The sequence below is a fragment of the Pecten maximus genome, chromosome 10 (assembly GCF_902652985.1).
Source record: "Pecten maximus chromosome 10, xPecMax1.1, whole genome shotgun sequence".
Taxonomy (NCBI): Eukaryota; Metazoa; Mollusca; class Bivalvia; order Pectinida; family Pectinidae; genus Pecten; species Pecten maximus.
In genome coordinates, this window is record NC_047024.1 from 32,945,389 (window position 1) to 32,968,894 (window position 23,506).

At 35.0% G+C, this 23,506-nt stretch overlaps 2 protein-coding genes across 18 annotated transcripts in view; one reads left to right on the forward strand and one right to left on the reverse strand.

Moving 5' to 3' along the window:
- Positions 1–4,446, forward strand: part of LOC117335532 (UPF0705 protein C11orf49 homolog) — a 36,595-nt gene extending 32,149 nt beyond the window's left edge. For 16 of the 17 annotated variants that reach the window (XM_033895584.1, XM_033895586.1, XM_033895593.1 and 13 more), the window contains one exon: positions 2,908–4,446. In XM_033895584.1, coding sequence (XP_033751475.1) covers positions 2,908–3,154 — 247 coding nt within the window. In that variant the 3' untranslated portion in view covers positions 3,155–4,446. The remainder of the gene's footprint in view (positions 1–2,907) is intronic. The other variant, XM_033895595.1, reaches the window with a different exon arrangement.
- A 165-nt stretch (positions 4,447–4,611) lies between these two features.
- On the reverse strand, positions 4,612–16,479 carry LOC117336250 (cryptochrome-1-like). The gene is given in 12 exon segments (XM_033896724.1): positions 4,612–5,382; positions 6,624–6,832; positions 7,583–7,734; positions 9,114–9,254; positions 10,440–10,520; positions 10,522–10,605; positions 11,066–11,212; positions 11,833–11,987; positions 12,257–12,360; positions 12,763–12,957; positions 14,357–14,581; positions 16,348–16,479. Coding segments are annotated over 11 exon segments (1,590 nt in total). The 5' UTR covers positions 14,572–14,581; positions 16,348–16,479; the 3' UTR covers positions 4,612–5,275.
- Between the last annotated feature and the right edge of the window lie 7,027 nt (positions 16,480–23,506).

A 23,506-nucleotide genomic window follows, 5' to 3' on the forward strand; every position in this document is an offset into this window, starting at 1 on the left:
ATTTATACAATATAAAATTGTATCTCTGTAGTTAGTAATGTATGCTCATTTGATATAGCTAATAGCAATACCTACTTGTGTCTGTAGCTGCTAAAGTTTGGTTGTGATCCCAGATGCAGATGCATGGCCTGTGTTGTTAAAGCACAAACATTATAATTAATGAAATGTTTCTAATGATGAATTGACCGTATTTTGACTGAATTATTGAATGTTTGTTTCAATTTGTATAACTTAATTGGTATAAGTTTATTTATTAAAAGATAAACTAAAATAATTGTAAGTGTGCTTTCATTGAAACTTTGAATAATAGTATACTATAAATATCTATTGTGGAATTTAACAATTTCATAGCATATAATCTTTTAATGAATCCATAAAAATGGAAAAAAAAAAAAAACACCTCATGTTTTCTCATATACAAATATATGTATATGCATTTGATAAGTAAATGAATAGCATACAACTTTCATTACTTGTACAATGAACCTGTCTAAACTGAATACTGAGATAATATAACAAGTCTCTGAATTACCCAGGGTTCAATGCAGACAGGTAACATGTAGATGACATTTGTAAATGTTAATTAACAGATTTACATTCTGATCTACCAGGGTTACATCCCTCACATTGTCAGATCGATGGTAATCTACCAGGGTTACATCCCTCACATCGTCAGATCGATGGTAATCTACCAGGGTTACATCCCTCACATCGTCATATCGATGGTAATCTATCGGGGTTACTTCCCTCACATTGTCAGATCGATGGTAATCTATCAGGGTTACATCCCTCACATTGTCAGATCTATGGTAATCTATCAGGGTTACATCCCTCACATTGTCAGATCGATGGTAATCTATCAGGGTTACTTCCCTTTACATCGTCAGATCGATGGTAATCTATCAGGGTTACTTCCCTTACATCGTCATATCGATGGTAATCTATCAGGGTTACATCCCTCACATTGTCAGATCTATGGTAATCTATCAGGGTTACATCCCTCACATTGTCAGATCTATGGTAATCTATCGGGGTTACTTCCCTCACATTGTCAGATCGATGGTAATCTATCAGGGTTACATCCCTCACATTGTCAGATCGATGGTAATCTATCAGGGTTACATCCCTCACATTGTCAGATCGATGGTAATCTATCAGGGTTACATCCCTCACATTGTCAGATCGATGGTAATCTATCAGGGTTACATCCCTCACATTGTCAGATCGATGGTAATCTATCAGGGTTACATCCCTCACATTGTCAGATGGATGGTAATCTATCAGGGTTACTTCCCTTATGTTGTCAGATCGATGGTAATCTATCAGGGTTACATCCCTCACATTGTCAGATCGATGGTAATCTATCAGGGTTACATCCCTTACATTGTCAGATCGATGGTAATCTATCGGGGTTACTTCCCTCACATTGTCAGATCGATGGTAATCTATCAGGGTTACATCCCTCACATTGTCAGATCGATGGTAATCTATCAGGGTTACTTCCCTTACTTTGTCATATCGATGGTAATCTATCAGGGTTACATCCCTTACATTGTCAGATCGATGGTAATCTATCGGGGTTACTTCCCTCACATTGTCAGATCGATGGTAATCTATCAGGGTTACTTCCCTTACTTTGTCATATCGATGGTAATCTATCAGGGTTACATCCCTCACATTGTCAGATCGATGGTAATCTATCAGGGTTACTTCCCTTACATCGTCATATCGATGGTAATCTATCAGGGTTACATCCCTTACTTTGTCATATCGATGGTAATCTATCAGGGTTACATCCCTCACATTGTCAGATCGATGGTAATCTATCAGGGTTACTTCCCTTACATCGTCATATCGATGGTAATCTATCAGGGTTACATCCCTCACATTGTCAGATCTATGGTAATCTATCAGGGTTACTTCCCTCACATTGTCAGATTGATGGTAATCTATCAGGGTTACTTCCCTTACATCGTCATATCGATGGTAATCTATCAGGGTTACTTCCCTTACATCGTCAGATCGATGGTAATCTATCAGGGTTACATCCCTCACATTGTCAGATCGATGGTAATCTATCAGGGTTACATCCCTCACATTGTCAGATCTATGGTAGTCTATCAGGGTTACTTCCCTCACATTGTCAGATTGATGGTAATCTATCAGGGTTACCTCCCTTATATTGTCAGATCGATGGTAATATCTATCAGGGTTACATACCTTCATTTACCATCGTCAGATCGATGGTAATCTATCAGGGTTACTTCCCTTCATTTACCATCGTCAGATCGATGGTATAGTCATAGATTGACAGTCAATAAGTGCCCAGAACAAGTACATGTATATAATAGACAGATCATACCTTAGACAACACCTGTAAAGGCTAACACATTATAAAGGGTTCATTTGTAAAGGTTATTTAACTGGTAATGCACGTTTCATCTTGCACAGGCTTATTATACATAATATATCACACTTTAATCAATATGTAATATTTAAAAGTTATAATTTAATCGATTGTTTTCCTTGTGTTTTCGTGTGTTTATATGAAATGTATCTGACCACTGTAATCTTTACATGTCGTGTGATATCCTATCATATACACCTACATCACTGTTTAATATTCACCTGCAAGCTGATCGATGACCCCAGCTTGTTTTAAAAGTTGGCATTCTCTTTCAGGGACTAGAATTTCAGGCTATGAAAGGGTGCTGAATATACAATAAATTAATGAAGGATTTCACTAAGATTATATAATGATAAAAATGATATGGATTATTTTCTTGAAGACTGGAAACTGAACAAATATTGAATGATTAAATACTCTATATGTATATATAGTGTATAGTCAAACCTTATCAGTCTGGGATCATTTACTTGGAAAACTAACCAAACTTTTTTTTTCAGCCCAACGATTCGAATGAAAACCAAGACGAGGCCAGTATCAGCGACGGGGAACAGCAAACATAACACAGACCGAGTGTCTAGTACACAAAATGTGTACACCACACAGTCCTCCAGTAACTCTCTCTCATCACATTCAAACAAAGCAAAGAACTCTCATATCACTGCTAGGAAAATGAAGAAGAGAAAGGACAGTTCAGATGAAAGTAGTTCTGATTCGGATACTGAAAGCAGTGACGATACAAATTAAGTAATTAGTTTCATTTGGACTTTATATGGTGTTGTGTAGTGTTAGCACAACTATGAGTTACACAGAGAGCTGCCTAACGATGAAACACTGCAGTGTTTGGGCATAACATCTAGTGTACCAGTACAAAGACCTACACTACTAGACAATGTTAATTAATATTGTATAGTGTTAAAGTGTTATACAGTGTTTATGGCAGAAAGTCCTTCATCACAACAAATATTGTGGAATGACACAAGCACCTGCCTTACAACAGATTTATACAGACCTTCATTCTCCACTTCAGTGACTTTGGATACATTTTTGTTTAACTCCGGGATCCATTTTCATCCAGGCAGAAGCAGAGCATGTGTCATGTTTTACTTTATTAAATAACTGTCATGTTTACCAGTAGGTAGCATGAATCCTTAAATCAGAGTAATAGTACATTTAAATCACATAACATATGATGCAATATTTTTTCAATAAATCACTTATTTTTTGGTGAATATATATGTACTAATTCATGAAGTGCTGATCACTTATTCCAATCCTTTAGGAGAACATTAGTTCCAGCTGGTGATCAATTTGTATCTCAAGCCTCGGCATTATCCCTGGAAAACTACAGGGTTTTCCTGGAATGGGAGGATGCTACTTAGCCTCTGACTTGGTCTTTCCTTTCCAACTCGGAAAACATAAAATTGTATGCCCGTTAATTGAATTTGCAATTTTGTCTTCTTAAATTATTGAAATTTAATTACATGTACATGTATTCAAGAAAATTAGTGACTTCACAGAACGTATCCTCTTACTGATAGTTTCCATTGTTTTACTACAGTGTTGTATGTTCACTGCCCTTGATTTTGTTAGTTTCCTCATTGGCAATACAATAAGTTCACAATTTGCAGATTACATAGTGTGATTACAGTGTACAATGAAATCCTTGTAAAATCTAGCATAGCATACAATGATGTCCTGTTAAATCTAGCATAGCATACAATGATGTCCTGTTAAATCTAGCATAGCATACAATGATGTCCTGTTAAATCTAGCATAGCATACAATGATGTCCTGTTAAATCTAGCATAGCATACAATGATGTCCTGTTAAATATCTATCTACTTTACAGTAATGAGTGTTTCGGTAATTTTCTGGTCCCTCAGAACATGAAGTGGATAATGCTGTGCTTCATTGAATTTCATATGAATGATATTAAAATGTTTGTGTTATTTATTATTATTTATATTCTCAACACCTCATCAAAATATTTTTGTATTATAAACCACGAAGAAAATTATTAAAGATGTTGAAATACATTTCTGTAATTTTGTTTTCCATAACTGTATATTGAATTTTTTTTTTTTTTTTTTGTCCGACATTGCCAGCAAATCTGTTGGTCCAAAACAAGAATGTTAATAGTATTTTAACAATGAAGAAAAATCTCCAGGTGTGTTAACTGACTAAAATAAAATAAGACAAAATATTTTTTCTAATCTAATTTAATTAGAATAAAAAAAGACTTAACAGACACCTTTACAGATTAGTAGTATTCTTTACATGTAGATCAATAGTTTGGTTCTGGGCTGTTTTACAACTTCTGAAACCCTCGGTTCAGTCCTTGCCTAATTTGGCATTTTTGACACCACGAAATTCAGTTCTTGCCTCATGTGTGTATAATTCAGTCCTTGCCTCTTATAATTTAGGTACCATTTCTGGTATCAAATGTTATTCAGACATTGCCTCTTTCACCCTTTTCCAGACACCATTTAATTCAGTCGTGGCCTCATGGACTATTTCTGACACCACATAATTCAGTCATGGCCTCAAGGATTATATGACACCATATCATTCACTTGTTGCCTTGTGGACTATTTCTGACACCATATAATTCAGTCGTGGCTTCATGGACTATTTCCGACACCATATAATTCACTCGTTGCCTTGTGGACTATTTCTGACACCATATAATTCAGTCGTGGCTTCATGGACTATTTCCGACACCATATAATTCACTCGTTGCCTTGTGGACTATTTCTGACACCATATAATTCAGTCGTGGCTTCATGGACTATTTCCAACACCATATAATTCACTCGTTGCCTTGTGGACTATTTCTGACATCATATCATTCTAGTATCTCGTGGTTCACTTTCCACCTTTAACAAAGTCTGTGATCTTAGAATTTTTGCTAGTTGTTTTGCTCTTCTTTGGTTTAGGGCTGTTCTGTTCTAGTTTTCTCTTTTGACCTTTTCCTAAAAGATAACATGAAAAAGAAATGAGAATTTGAAAGTGATTTAGGACCCAAGATCTATAAGAAAACAAGTTGTATATAATGCCTTAAGTTTTCCCTTGCATTCATGTATACTGAAAACATTGTATGCACATTATTTAAGGGCTATACTAATCCGTATTATGAGTAAATGCTACACTAGTGACCCACGATCTAACCTGGGCAGTGTCACTTGACTTAAGGTGGCTAGTTTTATGATGTAACGCCAGTGTACAGTAGATAAGTAAGGTACCCTCTCATCACAATTCTAGTTCTGACTGGGCAATAACTTAATGCTTAGCCATTGCAATTCCTGATTCCAAGGACATTTACCAAATAGTTGGGGCCAGAGCTTATTTATGGTCACCTATGGTAACATTACCTGGAGATTTGTCTAATTTGAGGTCACCAATGGTAACATTACCTGGAGATTTGTCTTATTTGGGGTCACCAATGTAACATTACCTGGAGATTTGTCTTATTTATGGTCACCTATGGTAACATTACCTGGATGTTTGTCTTATTTGGGGTCACCAATGGTAACATTACCTGGAGATTTGTCTTATTTATGGTCACCTATGGTAACATTACCTGGAGATTTGTCTTATTTATGGTCACCTATGGTAACATTACCTGGATGTTTGTCTTATTTGAGGTCACCAATGGTAACATTACCTGGAGATTTGTCTTATTTATGGTCACCTATGGTAACATTACCTGGAGATTTGTCTTATTTATGGTCACCTATGGTAACATTACCTGGAGATTTGTCTTATTTGAGGTCACCAATGGTAACATTACCTGGATGTTTGTCTTATTTGAGGTCACCAATGGTAACATTACCTGGAGATTTGTCTTATTTATGGTCACCTATGGTAACATTACCTGGAGATTTGTCTTCATTATGGTCACCAATGGTAACATTACCTGGAGATTTGTCTTATTTATGGTCACCAATGGTAACATTACCTGGAGATTTGTCTTATTTATGGTCACCAATGGTAACATTACCTGGAGATTTGTCTTATTTGATGGTCACCAATGGTAACATTACCTGGAGATTTGTCTTCATTATGGTCAGCTATGGTAACATTACCTGGAGATTTGTCTTATTTATGGTCAGCTATGGTAACATTACCTGGAGATTTGTCTTATTTGAGGTCACCAATGGCATCTTTACCTGGAGATTTGTCTTCATTTGGGGTCACCAATGGTAATCATTACCTGGAGATTTGTCTGCCTTATCTGGCCTGTTTTTGTATGCCTTGGCCATACGCTGTATGTTGATTGGACGGATCTTGTCATGTTCTACTATAGGTTTAGGGTAGTCTCTACCAATAACACACCCAGCCTTTTCCTGTACCTTCATTGGAGCTGTCCATGGCTCATAGATGTACTGGGTCGGCATGTTCTTCAGCACAGGCACATACTTTCTGCAAACAATTTACTTCATATTTATATAATTGTTTGAACACTAATTTGACAGGTCATGTATGTGGGCATTTCAGCTGCATAGTCCAATAATTAGCTTTAGTGGCTATGAGGTGGAGTGTCTATCTATGTACTGAAACAAAGCAATGTCAAATATGTTGTTAGCACTTGGATGGCTGAACACTCCATTGTATTCCTTTAGTATCAGTACAGTGATTACAGCTGAATTTTCTCGACAGCATTATTAAGTAATGTATGGAGTCCTTCTTTGTCCCTAAGGATTGGGAATTTCTGTTATAACCTGGAAGCAACTGAAATTAAACTAAAACCTAGATTTTCAACTACATTGAACTTTGAAGGCATTAACAAAATATTCATGCTACTAAGTTCAGGTCTGACCTTGTCCCAGGGGATTTGGTTCCTGGAAAATAGCATTGGTACAAGTAAGGTGGCAAATACTTAAAATTAATAGACATGAAGACATAAATACATTCATCCTATACATACTAGGTTGTGCCTAGGGGATTTGGTCATTAACTCAATATGGCAAGTCCTAGATTGCTATTATAATAAATTATCGTTGGCCAATGGATCCTGGGAATCGATTATGTATGGGAGTGTGGCTATCCTATTGACCAAACGAAAATGGTGGAAATTTGGGTGTTATTCTTTGAGAGTCTACTTATCCTGAATAGTTCATCACATTTCAGCCAAATTTACTAAACTTTCTCCTTCCACTTCTGTGTCCATACCTGATGTAGCTGCCATCTTTATCTGTTTTTTTGCCGAACGCAATTGGACTATAGACCCTGAAGTACTGGTAGAAGAAGCTGGAAGCAGACAGCCACATCCAGTTGGCTGCATTGAGACTCCAGTCAGCATCAAGAAGGTATTCCTCAAACACCTGGTGGGGTAAACAATAAAAGTTAATTTTTTTTGGTAAACTGACAATAGTTTGACTTTGTCCAGCTTTAGCTTATATCTAATTGCAAATATTTCATATAAAGGAGTTAATAGTACTACTAGACATGGCTCCAGTAACAACTTAGTGGGGATATGTCGGAGGAACTTTAGTGACATGCATAAAAGGTGGATACACTTCCTTTACTATGATTTCCTTGTAATTAATTTGACACTGTGAAAATACTAACATCATGATTACAAAGTATGTACAGTCAAACCTGTATTAAGCGGCCACCCAAGGGACCGACAAATATTGGCTGTTTAAGACAGGTTGCTGCTTAAACCAGGGTGGCCAGAAACGGCCTGTTGCCTAATTCTTTTTCAACAGTCTATTGAATTTATCATATTATAATTCACTTATTGATATTGATAACAATATACCACGAGTAGTGTATTTTGAAATGAAAACCAACAGAGATCAAAGTTTTGATGAATTTGATTAAAATAACTGGTCATGTTACCATCGTGAATGTCTACTTTTTGACAAAATGGCCGCTTAATACAGGATGATACAATGACTTGGCGCAGATTTTTGTGGCCGTTGGCCGCGTTAGACAGGTAACCACTTATTTAAGGTACATTATATAGTGTTTTCTATCGGGCGGACCACAGACTGGCCGCTTAACGGAGGTGGCTGCTTATTCAAGGTGGCCGTTAGAGCAGGTTTGACTGTAAGTGTACACAAAGGAAAGTTGTTATTGGAACATGTTACTTTTACATATGGCTCATGACATTTTGAATTTCTGACCAAGAAAGCAATTTCTCCTACACCAATGTTTGCTTTTATTGTAACTTGATATTGTGAACGAGTGTATCTCTATCATGTGTAGCAACACAATTTTATCAGGAAGCCTTAGCATCTAGAGGCAAAAATGTCTGGAACACCAAATTCGGCCAGAATCAGGCAATGAACTAAGCACCCATTCAATGCTGAAGCTTCAGTATATTAGGATTGTAAAACACTGTTTATATGTAGATGTGCAAAGAGGATGAAACTTAGAACTCATTGAATTCTCATAAAGTTATCTCCCTTAGTGTCAAGGCTTGTGTTAATGAATATGACAATCAATCCTTGTCTTGTGTAGGTTCCCCGTTAGAAACCCACAATTATCTACATTGTTGTTTGTGATACAAATAACAGAGCAGAGTCTTGTGGGTTTTTTCCCCATTATGGTGCAAGTTGACATGTACATGTATATTTGAAAGAATATCTGTTGATGTACAGCAATGATGATCAAGTTTTGACATTTTTAACATTTGCTTGGTTCCAGGAATATATTACTTAAGTCTACTGATTAATTTCCTTTCCATCCTTCATACCTTTTTGCCCTCCTCCCAGCTGATGTACAGATCGCCCCTGGTAAGGAAGCATGCCACTGCGTGTCTGGCCAGGTGATGAATCCAGCCTTCCTGTTTTAGCTGAGTCATAATGGCATCAATAAATGGAAATCCTGTTCTTCCCTGGAAAAAATGTTATCACAATCATCATCTCATGCTGAGTTATTAAAATCATCACATCAATTAATATTGTTTTGATATTGCCCCCTACCAAGCCAACCTTGAATAAGATAAAATGTATGCATGTTCAAAAACATTAGTTCAATTGAATTTACTTTCAAATGTTTCCATATATTGAATCAATAATAACTATTTTTTTAATAATCTAAACATAGAAATCGAAGGCTCTTCTTTTTTTAATTATACTATTTCCCCGAAAACAATTGTCTAAAATCAGAAGAGAGAAAAAAATATCCTGAAAAAATTGTCCATTTCCAGATTCCAGATCCATTTTTAGAATGTGCATCACAACAATCATGGCCACCGCCAATAGCACGGTGCCAATTTTGTTTGAAAGTCTGACTGCAGTTCTTTGCCAACATTTTTAAATCAATAAAAAAATATAGTGATTTGTTAGCAAATATGGCTAGTTTTGGGTTTGTATAACTTCTTTGGGAAAATCTCTGTAGCTGTTTCACTACAGGTATGTTGATTATTTTAAACTTCACCTGAGACCCAATTTGGGGACAGTCTTGGTTTGTAACCAAGACTTTTAATTAACCCCTAGGGGTCAATTAGTGTTGCTGACCATAGCTTATATGCCCTTTGTTGAGTCTATATTGGACAAGTTTAAGACTTATATACAGCACTAGCATTAGTCAGAATTTGAAGTGTCAAACTGATGCACATCATGCAAAATTCCTACATCAAATTAAATTTTGCTGGGTCTGACAATGACCCAAAGTCTCTGGTTAATGGATGCCAATTGGGTCAAGCAGGTAAAAACTGGAGAATTTAATAGAATTTGATATCTGCATTGAATATTCGGGAGTCTCCAGTCAAATGCGGGAAACAATACAGGTATGGTACCAGCCAACTGCCCCGCATGGGTTTCGAACTCGCAACCCAGAGGTGGATGACTAGTGTTAAAGTGTCGCGACACCCCCTCCCCCCTTAGTTTACCTGGATAGAATTATAACACATACCCAGAATATATTGACCAGACTCAATGAGAACTTTTCAAGAAAGGAATGAGATTAAAAATTGAATAAGAAAACAGTAGTAAAATCTTAAGCGATATTTTGAAAGTGCAACTTTGAATAGTATGATGGGACGAAAACAAAAATGTGTGAAGTGTTGAATTATCACCTGTTTCCATGCATCCAAGAACTCCTCATTAGAATCCCAGGGGATCTGTATACAAATGGGGTTGTCAACCATCTGGTCAAAATTTGGGGTGACCGATCCCAACTGTGTAGAAAAATTCACGCCAGAGCAACTGACCATCAAGTGATACTGGGGGCGCTGTGTGTTTCTATAACAAAGACAAGTCTGTATCACCTCTGACCTTCTTACCTTGTAGTGTCTGTTCTTACATTTCGTTAATGTTATGTCTGTTCTTACATTTCGTTAATGTAATATGCTATCATTTTTCATTCACTCTAGTTGCCAGGTAGGTTCTATAAATCAGTATCCTACAAAAAGAGCTCCATACAAAAAATAAACCTGAAAACATTTTTTTCAGAATCATTAACAGAATTTTAATATAGGATCCAACACAAATTCCAATTTTTTTTTTTTTTTTTTCATAACATTTTTTAAAATTAAAATTTTATATGAAAAAATTGACATGTGTTATATCATTAAAACAGGATTAATGAAATCAATATTTGGTGAGCTCAAGTGTTTGATTCTATTCATTGTATTACCTTTTAATTTTCAATGCTTGTCTTATAGGCCAGGTTTGATAACTTTGTACTTGAGTTTCCACATACCTTGTTATGTTTATAAATGTCCACCAGTCTGTAATACATGGTTCTAGGTGATAGGCATCCAAACTTCAAATACGGGCTGAGGACCGTTGTGCTTGGCTGAAGGGAGTTCGGTTCAGTCTTTGGCTTCTCAAAAGTACACACCCAATTCTTTAAAGAAATTTAATGATAAAGAAAATATTTGTTCTTTTATTATTGTAGAAATAAAAAGTAATTAGATTGTTCAACACAATATGGACGCACTATTGGAAATATCTCGAACAATTTGTCACAGAGAAAATTCATGTAAATCTTGACAATTATATCATAAAGATGTTTCTATTCCACCTACGCTTGGCAATTTTTATGACCTAGTACCTTCCTCTTCACAACAAAAGGAGGGCATTGTATTAAGACCCTTGGTAAACAAAAATGTATTGTATGATATCCCTGAGAGCTGACCTGACCATGTGATTTGTGGGTTTGGAATATTACAGCTATTTCACAAATTAATTTCAAACTCTGGTAGCTTTATACTGTTCTCTTAAATAATCAATAATATCTCTATTGTAACAATGACAATTTATATTTCAAAACATCAAATCAAAATATGTATAACATTACTTTGTAAGCATATGAAAGTAATGAAATCAAATGGTGATAAAATCTACTTGGAACTGAACACAAACATACATGTATTTGCAAAATTGTCACAAAATAGATTCCAGTGTTTTTCTAAATTGATTTCAATGTCAGTCCTTTTTTCTATGATTAAACAAATTGATGCTAACAGTTTTCTTCATCATTCTATCAAGTCTGTTCAAAGCCTCAGTTTCACCCCCAGGGAAAAGGCATGGCCCACAATCCGTGAGATCTTTATCGAGATCCTCGAGCGTTGGGATCCCATAATTCTGGTCATGATTCGGAGATACTGAAGTCACACATTCTGTGGGTAAAAAGAAAAAAAATGTATACAATGGTGTGATTTCAAGCTTTGATGATATCAATCATTATTGAAACTGAATTCCAAACACCTATACATGTATATCACCAGTAATATATTATACTCTACAAGAAGAACTTACAAGAGGGTCCTGGCACACATTTTGATGTGGGTAGAGATCTGTTGTACAGTTAAGGTCACTTACTAGAAGGTCCTGGTACAGGTTTTGAAGGTGACCCCTGGGATAGATATCTGATATACAGGTCACTTACTAGAAGGTTCTGGTACAGGTTTTGGAGGGGGTCCCAGCATGGACACAACAGTCTGTAGTCTCTTGTACGTCAGAGGAGTTGATCCACCATTTTTATCCACAATTCTAAAATGCAAACACAAGCAGAAGCAAAGAAAGTTCAAACACAAATATTATTAGACATATATACAATGTTTAGGGCGTCACTATACCCAATATATTTTAAATTAATCTCCCATAAGTTATTTTTTGGTGTTAAAAGTACACATATACAATGTATATCATATCTTATTAAGTTTTCATTCATTTATTAAATCTAATGACTGTTTGATTAATTGTATTTAGAAACAAAAGAAGACCGATAATCTAAACAAACAAAGTATTCCTTTTTCCAAATTATGGACAAATTGGCAAAAATTAGGTGCATTTTTACATGGTTGTCTGTTAATAAGAGGGTGTATGTACATGATAATATATTCCTGTGTGTGAAGCCTGCTCAGTCTGACATGGTTACCGGTATATGTTTACCTTTTTGTGTCGTATAAGGTATGGGACACACATTTGATGACTTCAACCCCACATTCTCTAGCAAGGTCATCAACATCTGCATCTCGTAGCTTCGCGTAAGGTTCTGTGTCCACTTCATAAGTAAGAGTTGTAATATTCCATTTCTTAAACAGATTGGCTAGTACTTCTTGTGGCTTCCCTTTGATGACAAACAAACTGAAATGCAAAAATCTTTTCTCAAACATGCTTTACACTAGCTTAAACTCACAAATCACCAAGTTACTTTTCACACAAAGACTTAATTATAAGGCTACATGCATGCATGCTACCTGGCTTACTTTGACGTCACAATCCTCCTTTTCAAATGAGCTGATAATTCATATCATATATATAAATATAATTAAAGGAACTGGAAATGTACATTTGTACTGCATATTCATATTTCATTATTAGATATAGTCTCAATTACAAAACTGTTCTTAAACTTGAATTCCTAGCATTTTCCGATGGGATTCAGATGTTTTATTTAAATGTTTTACTTTAAGCCTCTCTTTGTTTTTGGTTATAAATATAAAACTTTATTGAGTTAAACTGGATGGCTCTTATGAGTTAACCTTCATTTGATTTCTGCCAAATCTGCTCAGTAACGTCAAGAATTATTAAGAAAAGTACATGTATGTAATAAATATTTAAAAATAGAAGGTAAACCAACCCTAGACTTGCAAAAGTTGAGCCCTGGATGATAAACAGAAAGACATGGATTAAATTGGATTTGTTTATCAAACGCCAAGAATTAGATTCACACTACTAATTTAACCTTTCTGTATTTTTTGTCCAAGAGACTTGTATAGTTTCTGCATGTCGTAGATGACGTGATTTTACCTAATCCTTTTCTTTACCTTTGAGGCAACAACCAGTACATCTGATCGAGTGGGATTCTGATGCCTGGCTTTGATCACCAGTCTGCCGTTCTTCAAAATAAACTGGTTTGTGCATGCGTGCACTTCATATTTTCCTTGGCTCATTTACATATGGAGTGGAGTACCGCATTATAGGGATTCCCTGTTTTAGTGGGTAGGTTTACAGTTTTAATTGCTGTTATAGAACTACAGAATTGATTCTCACATTATTTCATTATTACAGGCTGTATTGTCTATTGTTATTGAACAATTTTTCAAAATTTTGACATAATTTTAATGTTACGAAAACAAAGACAAGCTTAAAAGTTTAGTTAAAAGATTAAAATAAACATTGAATAAGATTGAACTAATTTTAGAGATCATTTTTTCTACCATTTACATTTAACAGTGCAATAACATTAAAGCTGTCAGAGTAAATTACATAATATATACATGTATTGAAGAATTAAGACCTTCCTCAATTTCACCCAAGTGCTTAATATGTTAGATAATTATAATTAGCTAAGGTTATGGTGAAATTATGTTCTTGTATTCCAGCACAATGATGATGACCAGCATCTGAACCTGAAAATTAAACCAAAACAATTCCTACAGTTGCAATCAAACTAGTTGCTACCTTCATTTTTTCTTACATTTCCTTCTTCCTAAATATACCTGGTACATTACATGGTACTCATTTTTGTAATTATTTATACCGTGAGTTAATTTTCCTCAGATTCGAATCCAGGTCCTGCAAACTTTGCAGGAGAAATCTCCATCTGTTGATGCCAACATTGCCATTCTTCTGGAACCAAGGATCAAGGATGAAGATTGGTTTAATGTCAGCTGCATTTTCACATGCTGCAACCAAAGACGGGTTGTCATGGATACGGAGACCTTTCCTAAACCAGTGGATTGACTTCTTTGCCATTTTATTTAACCTAAGTGTATATCAAAAAGAAAAAAATCTGACATAATACATAGCAAAATGATTTTGTTGAAGCATCATAATACATAGCAAAATGATTTTGTTAAAGCATTTGATGGCATGCATAGAAAACATTCTAAACTATAACTAATTGCTTCAAAGGTTAATTTGTAGTAATGAATTCAGAGCATCCATCTAAATATATATATATATATACATGGGGTCTAGTAAGTAATAACGACGGTATAAACCAATATAGGTACTGGATCCTAACAAACAAATGTTGGATGCGTATTACTAGAAATAGATACATGTCAAGTAGTAATAACGACAGTACAGACAAGTAAATTGTCGAATTTTCGAGGCAATCTGCCCCTTTATCAAGACACAGGTAAATTACATACGATCACATATAGACATAGGCCGAGTTTCGCGGGACGAAATGTACATATCGAGAAAAAAAACAATAACAAAAACATTCATGACATAACACGCGCTGCTTTTCTGTTAAACCTTTAAGTTATATTATTTATTTATTTATTCATTCATTTACTTTTAGCATCTGTACACCACCAAAGATGTTTCCTTATTAATCATAATAGGCCCTCGGCGAATTAAGTATCGGCCGAGGGGGATCATTTTTACAACATTACGATATTTTTTGTTGTTAATGCCTACTATATTTGTGTAACTGTTCCATGATCTATGTCTATATGTGATCGTATGTAATTTACCTGTGTCTTGATAAATGGGCAGATTGCCTCGAAAATTCGACAATTTACTTGTCTGTACTGTCGTTATTACTACTTGACATATATATATATATACATGTATATATAATATGTTTTTGGCTCCCAAACATGAGGTGTGACATGTCTAGATCTTGACCCTGCAATTTTCAGAAAAATGGTGATTCGACTTCTGAAATTACAATAAAATTGGGCCAGTTAGAGGTCTCAATATTAAAAATTAAACTTGTATAGGTATTATGAAATTTCATCAAGATATTTCATTATCAATTATCAAAATGCTTGTGATTATAACGTGCACGTGTATGTAATTAAACAGTATGAATTTTTTAGTGTACTTGCAGCTATATAGGCTTCACATTAAATCAATAATTGAACTTCATATACACACTGCACAATCCTACTTTACATTAGTGCATGAACACTAATCCAAATCATTTGTTCAGATTTTTAAGCATGTTCATAATTTGATAAATATATGAAACCTTTGGTTGGATTAAAATAAAAATTAGTGTTCAATTGGCAGATAAATCTAAGAGTTCTTTGTAGAAGCTAAAATATATCATTGTTTGGTACTCGTGTGCGTGATACTGTGCTATATATGTTATGTACACTTGATTTAGAGATTTGTGATATAGCTAGATTAAAATTATTTTCATGCACCGGAGACCGCCCTTAATCAACTGATCTAGACAAATTTAAATATCACGTTCTTCTTTGTTCGTTAATTTTCATAACAAAATTTTAAAATGTTTTACTATATAATTGTACATCGGGTAAATGTGAAAAATGTTCATCTAGAAATGACGAAAGAAACGGCCAAAAACAGCTTCAATGAGGAACAGCTGAGGAAGGTGGTCGGGAATTCGAACTCGCCTTGTAAACACATGTAAACAGATGAGGTTTCGGTTCAAATTCTATGTTCATGAGCAATGGAATATCTAAATTAATATGCCCCTATCAACTTCGTATACATAAAGACTAATCTGATCATGTTTGGTAGCTCAATCCATGCTGATGCTATAATTACCTGCCCTCTGTTCAACGATCCGCGTGCCATCAGCTGATTATGTAACTTTTTGAAACATGGCGCGGTTTTCCATTCGGAATTATGGCTATCGGGACTCTCCCGATCGGAACACCTCGCCGTCTGCGAACGTAGAAAATGACGAGGGGTTCCGATTGCTCGCCTCCGTCAGCGAACGGAGAAAATTACGAGGGGTTCCGACTGTCTCCATAGTGGTGCATATTTTCAGGAGATTTGGTTCGATGCTCACCAAAACGGTCATTGTTTTATTATTGATTACTCAATTAAAACGAATTTGTGCAACGTACTCTCTAGAAAAAGATCCCGAATGATTGCATTTGCTATATTCATTTTCCGCCGTGGGGCTTCGCCCCCCCTGCAACCAAGACCCCTCGCATAAAAAAAAAAAAATCGACTCGCGCCTACGGCGCCCGCATTTTCACTAAATTACTGGACCCCCCAAATTAAAGATTTAAAAATTAAAACAATTGGAAGTTTTTTCATTGTGATCACCATCATCTGAGTCTTGAATCAGGTATTTTGTATACTGGTGACGTTTTGGAGGGGATGGGACCGGGTGAGAAGGAAACACATTATATTACGTCGTTGTGGTTGCATGATAGGCCTAATTAATAAATCTAGACTAAATATTGCCTGCAAGAAAAGCATATATACCAGGTTGTAACTTTATTAGTTCAACAATAATGAGCTAGTTTTATTAATAATGAACAAGTATAATATATAATAATTATCACCAAACAGTATATTTAACCATTTTAAATGACGTGATTCTAACCAATAATAAGATAATAGACTAGATCTAGTACAACAACGTAATCAATTGCAAGTTGCATCATTGTAAAATACAATTTATTGTCATACACTGAATTATTTGACAATGTAATAAAAAAGTCTGAGTTTGAACATCTTCATTGATTTGCAAAAATATCAAAGAGAACTAATGCTGGATCCAAAGATCTGTGAAAACTGTATGAATATCAAGCTACTGCCAATTACAATACCTTGACTTGACCCCAACAATAATCGATAAACTGATCAATGAAAGATTAAGCATGAAAAACAGTATTTCCATAAAGTAAGCGAAGGATAATATACCGGTACATGTAATTTCACATGTCTCTGTTGTTAAACAGGATTTCATTTCAAAATTAATTTGCTTTGTAAATATACATAGCCAGGTTTTGAATAGTGATACAGTTCTCTGATGACATAAGATCTACAAATTTAAACATAGTTATTACGTCTAACATACTATTTCCTATAAAAAAAAAATGACCTAATTTCTGAGTAAAAGAAAATGATATTTCGTTTTCAATTTGAATACAAAAGTTATAATAACGCATTTCCGGAAGCATTGGAATCGGGCGATGCCATCTTTCCGCTTCTATATTTTATCTATAAGAAGATACCCGAAACTTTTTTCTTTTTTTTAAAGTATAAACAATATCAAGATATCACTTGTAACCAAATTTATTTGAGATATTAGTATATAACATCTGGCTCGTGGCAAGTCTACAATCTCTCTATATGCCAGTATAAATATGTCTCGTACCCTTGATTGGAATAATGATAAAACATTATCAATATCTCCAACTCCTTGTTCAAGCCAAACATAACCAAAACCATGAGTACATTCTTCACTACTTTCGCCCAATTTATGGTACGGCAAGTAAACCAGGCACCAGACATGGTGTCAGAGCCAGAGGAAACTCGGGCTATATATTAAGTATTAACAGATTAAAACAAAACAACAATTTAATACATCCCAATCACTTTTATTTTGCTATTGTAAGAATGGATTTCACACAATAATTTTGAATATATAATGATGAAAAAATGCACAAATTACACATGTACAATGTATTATATATTAAAAACAATTATGACCTAGTATTCGGGGGCAAAGCCCCAAAATTTTTTAAATTTTGGATTCTTTCAATCTTTTTAAGGTATCAAATCAAACCCCTTTTTTGTAATCTTAAGGAGCAAATTTGTTTAGCTCCAATTTACAAACAAACCTTTTTTTCTCGTCAAAACTGCAACAAACTACAAAGTGTATTAAAAAATAATCTCAGCCCCTTCCCCCCTAAAGTTAAATGGTTGGTGCCTTAAAATGACTTTTAACACCCTTCATTCCGCCATTGTTTTAGAAATTGTACAATGTATGCCATGGTAAGATATTTGTTCTCTCAAATCCACCAACGTTCTTATGCCTATATGACCATGCATGATTACGTGTTACGTATTACAGACTTTTTTTTATATAATATATTACATTTTCATTTTGCTACAAGACAAGAGACTAAAACTACGTTGATACGTTCGGGATTATTTTTTTTATAACATAATGCTCTGTCTTGATTGACTATGAATATTGCACTGTGACCACCAACTTAGATATTGTAAATAATATGTCCGTGCTTTGACCGATAGGTGTGCTGACGGGGAGTAAATTCTATTCCGTTGTGGTAAATATAAATGGGTAGAACGAATATGTTTGTGTGGCCAGAATAGTTACTGGTGCTAATAAATTAACCAATATTGAAAAACTGTACTGTGATGTAAGTTGGCTTATATATTATTCGACAGAAGACAAAACCACAAAATCATCAAATTTATTTCTACTGTGATACATGTCTAGGTTAAATCTATCATGCCAGATTGAGAAGGAACAGTAGTTCACTGAATGTTGATTTATTTAAAAGAAACTTAATTCCCTCACCTCTGTGTACCTGTGGTCTAATTGAGGATACTTCTTATTTTCTCTTATCATGTAATATGTTTTCCTATCTATGACATAAGTATATTCACACCTTAATACCTTACCATATAACATAACAACAGTTTGTTACTGTCTCGAGATGCTTCTCTTTATCGACGATAACACGAGGATATTTCTTGCTGTGCAAAATTTCCATGTAAAATTAAACAGATTTTCCATGCGAACGTAGCATGTACATTTTTTGTACGTCTATTATTTTAGATTAATATCACATTAAAAATATATATTCCCCCTACTTAAACGATTCCAGAACAGCAATTTACATTTGTCAACATGTGATTGTATTTCCCATAATCCTAAGCAGTTGATTGTCACACACGTGGTAGAGTCGAACTCGAAGCCTTGACATCGCCTTGCCACTTTCCGTTGTAGTATTTCAACATCTGTCCATTTTGTTGATCGACAAATATTGTTCCACAGTTCGCAGCCGTATGTCAGAGACGGTAGTAGGATATTCTTCCAGATAATTACACTGAGCGCTGGGGACAATCCGTTATTGTGTATACCTAAACCGATCAGCGAGTAAATAGCTTTTTAACCTTTTCCATCTGTTGACACACACATTCGTCACTATTGAGCATTGTAGTCAGAAGTCCAGCATAGACCATTTTTATATTGAGGCTGATTGTGCCCTAAGTAGCAGGGGGTTTTATTCAGAAATGTATGCCTTTTCTTCGATTTTTCAAAAATAACAACTCCACTTTTGTCACTGTTATAGGTCATTCGCCATTTCAATGAATATTCATAAACAATGTCTAGTTCGCGCTGCAAATGACTTGCAGATGCAGAAGCAACAAGAGTATCATCAGCTAAAAAGAGTTCCGGTACATGAATATAACCGTTCATACCAAGGTCAAGTTCTATGGCAAGGTCGTAAATCATTACTAAAAATAGCCACGCAGATAGTACTCGGCCTTGACCGACACCTTGCAAAACGTCATAGGGTTCTGATAGGCGTCCTCTATAAAGAAGACGTGGAGTTACCAAACTAAATGAATCAAGTAGCAAACGCCATATCTTACCGGATGGGCCGAGTTGTGATAGACGTAGAGTAATCCATCAACCACACGGAGTTAAATGTTTTTTTATTGTCGAGGGAAGCGACCAATACCCCTGATCTGCGATCTGTATAGTGAAGGATACTTTCTTTAATTGCAAACCCGGCTGTCAAACTACCACATTCAGATCTGAATCCTTGTATTAGCGGCGAAGGAAATCCAATGTCGTCGGATCTTGGCAAACTTCGGCTAAATATTATTTTCTCAAATACCTTCTGTAATACGGATGTGAGTGTGATGTCACGATATTAACGTCCATTTTATTTTTCTTGCCACCTTTAAATAGACTGATCACAATTACTTTTTTTAAATACGCTGGATATTTTTCCTCTTTTACATTGGCATTAGAAATTTTAGTTAAGAACGAAATAAGTTCTTCACCCGCGTTTTGGCAGTGTTCACTAACAACACTGTCGTGTCCGGTAGACTTTCCCGCTTTAATGCTTTTGATAGCTTGTTTCACTTCATCATTCATTATTTTTTCTTTCAATAGTCCACAGTCTTTTTCCTTGGCTGTAACAAGGTTTCAACTTTTATTTCCTGACATGTCTCTCGGATGGATCGACGTCTCCGAACGAATCGATAAACTGTGCCTATATCTACGCATGCGTTTTCTAGTAGTTCGCGAAACTCTTTCTGTTAATATTTTTCTCTTGCTTTTCACTGTTCCCGTCCAAAGTTACATTTAAATAGTTTATAATTTCTGTAGGACTCGGCATGGCTATCGCGAGGTTTCCCGTTTACTAGCCACACATTCCGATGTCGTCTCATTGCGGAGTGCAAATCCTTCGGGCTACTAGTATCATAATTCCAGTATTGCTTTAAGTGACTTTCGGCTGATCTATGTAAACTAGGAAAGCTGGTCACCTTGATTCCAGTATTTGTTGTACTTCTATTTGACTTTGGGATCGGCCGCCATTTAATTGGTTGTCATAACAAATCTGTGACGCTGTCGAGTTTTCTAGTCCTATTAACCTTCTGATTTTCTACTTTTGTAATTAATTACATTATAGACCTTTTGTAATTAATTACATTACAAAATTCTGATCGTTATTAACGTGGACGTCCCATAGATGATCTCTGGCTTCCGACACAGAATTGTCAGATTTCAGTGAAGTATGTATATCCTTTGTCCAGAATGAAATCCTTTCGTGGCAAACTTAGGGAAACGGCGTGACCCACTGTTTTAAATATGAATAATTACAGTCAGGTTGGAAAAGATGAAAAGAAAGAAAACAACATTTTACCATGAGAGGATTGCATTTAGACCAGTCCATTAATAAGAAATATAAGTTATTCCAATCGAAATGAATTAAGAGTCATAGAAGGATGGTGCAGTCTTATTGTATATTGGTGACAAAATTGTATTTGGAAAGACAAAATAGTTAAATGGCTACATAATGTATCAAGTAAACTCTGTACCGCTCACATTGCACTCAAAGTTCCTCCATATCATACTTTAACACATCTCTCCAGGCCCATTTTTTTTTCTCCTAATTTCCTTTCTTTTCGCCCCTAACATCATTAGAATATTAGAAGTCGAACTTGATGTATGAGGTAGTTTTATCCCCATGCTTTGGTATGTGTGTTACAAAATTCAAATTGCTTTTTATGTTGGTGTCTTTGTACAATGTTGCGTACGTCACATCACCTAGAACTGAACTTAAGAGATCCGTGGGTATAAGTCGTGCCTTTTCTCCGAGAGACGCAATTCCAGCAACTTCTTTCGAGCTTCCGTCAATAAAGCAATATTATATATCGGGCTATGATTCGGACAAGGGGGCAATAAACAACAACTCGATATTGATAAGATACAAAAACAGAATAATTTAATATCGCAGTGTTTGAATTAACGAAACAGTAACATATTAACAAAGATACCAACAATATATAACACCGGCGATGATATAACTATATACTATTTATACTAGAGTATATGTTGAAGAGGCAACAGTTTTCCGTTAAAATGTTATGGCTACCAGGATGAAAATAATAATCCGACTTTTTAGAATTTCTCAAAATCTTAAAATTTCAGCATTTCACATTATCTTCCCGTGTATTCATTTTACATAGTAATCTTCAATGCATGAAGACTTTAGTAAAATTAATAAATCAAAATCTTCAAGGTAGTCATTAAGAAATATAAACTATTTCAAGGTATATCGATGTGTTCAGTTTTCTCTCATTCGCCATGAAAATTCAAAAAAAAAAAAATATATATATACTAACTTTTTGCATTAACTATGCCATATACTCCTCGTTCAAAAATACACTAAAAGTATACACCTTAACAAATGCTGTGATAAATCTATGTCATTGTATGAATCGTGAAATGCGGTATCGAGCGACATACTGTCGTTCCATAGTTAGTTGTACAACACGTGTCGTTGTCATTTCCCAGTTAAGATAGTTAACATTGATAAAATCTTGGATGTTCACATAAAAATATATTATCCGTTTTCAGGGAAACGACTCTAAATAGAAATAAGTGATACACAGTATATAAACAAAAACAAACAAATAAAAGTACATTGTTTTGTTTTCACCGTCTTAACAGTAATTAATGAGATATTGATTTTTGTTTTCTGCCAATTCATTATTTTCGTACCAAAAATAATTACTTACCAATTTTCAACATGCAATATCTTTTTTTTTTTTTAATTTTCATTACATGTTCTTTAGTTATATCAGTTTAAATAGCGATATTTATGCCTTTAAAGCGACTATAACAGTAAAAACAGTTTGTAAACATCAGGTGTAATATTTCTTACAACAATTGAAAGTGTCCGCAACCTTGTTTTGTAAATATCTAAATCAGTGAAAACAATATCATCACTGTTCAGTATATCGTACAGTAAAACATTGTTACACTTCGTAAGCAGAACGCTGCGCGGACTAGTCACTCGCACCAACATTACGTCTTTCGACATTCTTCGTGTAGCATTGTAAACCTGGTTTTAATACCCGTAAACATATATCTACAGGACATTATTTAAGGTAAAGACTAGTGTATTGCTATATCTATTCACTATTTATTATATAGAAACCACCGTTTAATGAGAATCTACAGTTAATAATCCTCGGCCCCTGGTGAAATCGCGATTTTCATCAGGGGCGTTATAGCAGCGTTATAAAAAATCAATAAACGGCTGTAACAGTAAGTAAATCGAAAATGATCTTTCTGTAAATTTCCAAACATAACTTAAACGGGAACATTAAAGATCCTGATTCACTAGCATGCGGGATTAACAAAATTTACTTTGACTCTAATTTGGTGATAATCCAAATAGTTCTACACTAA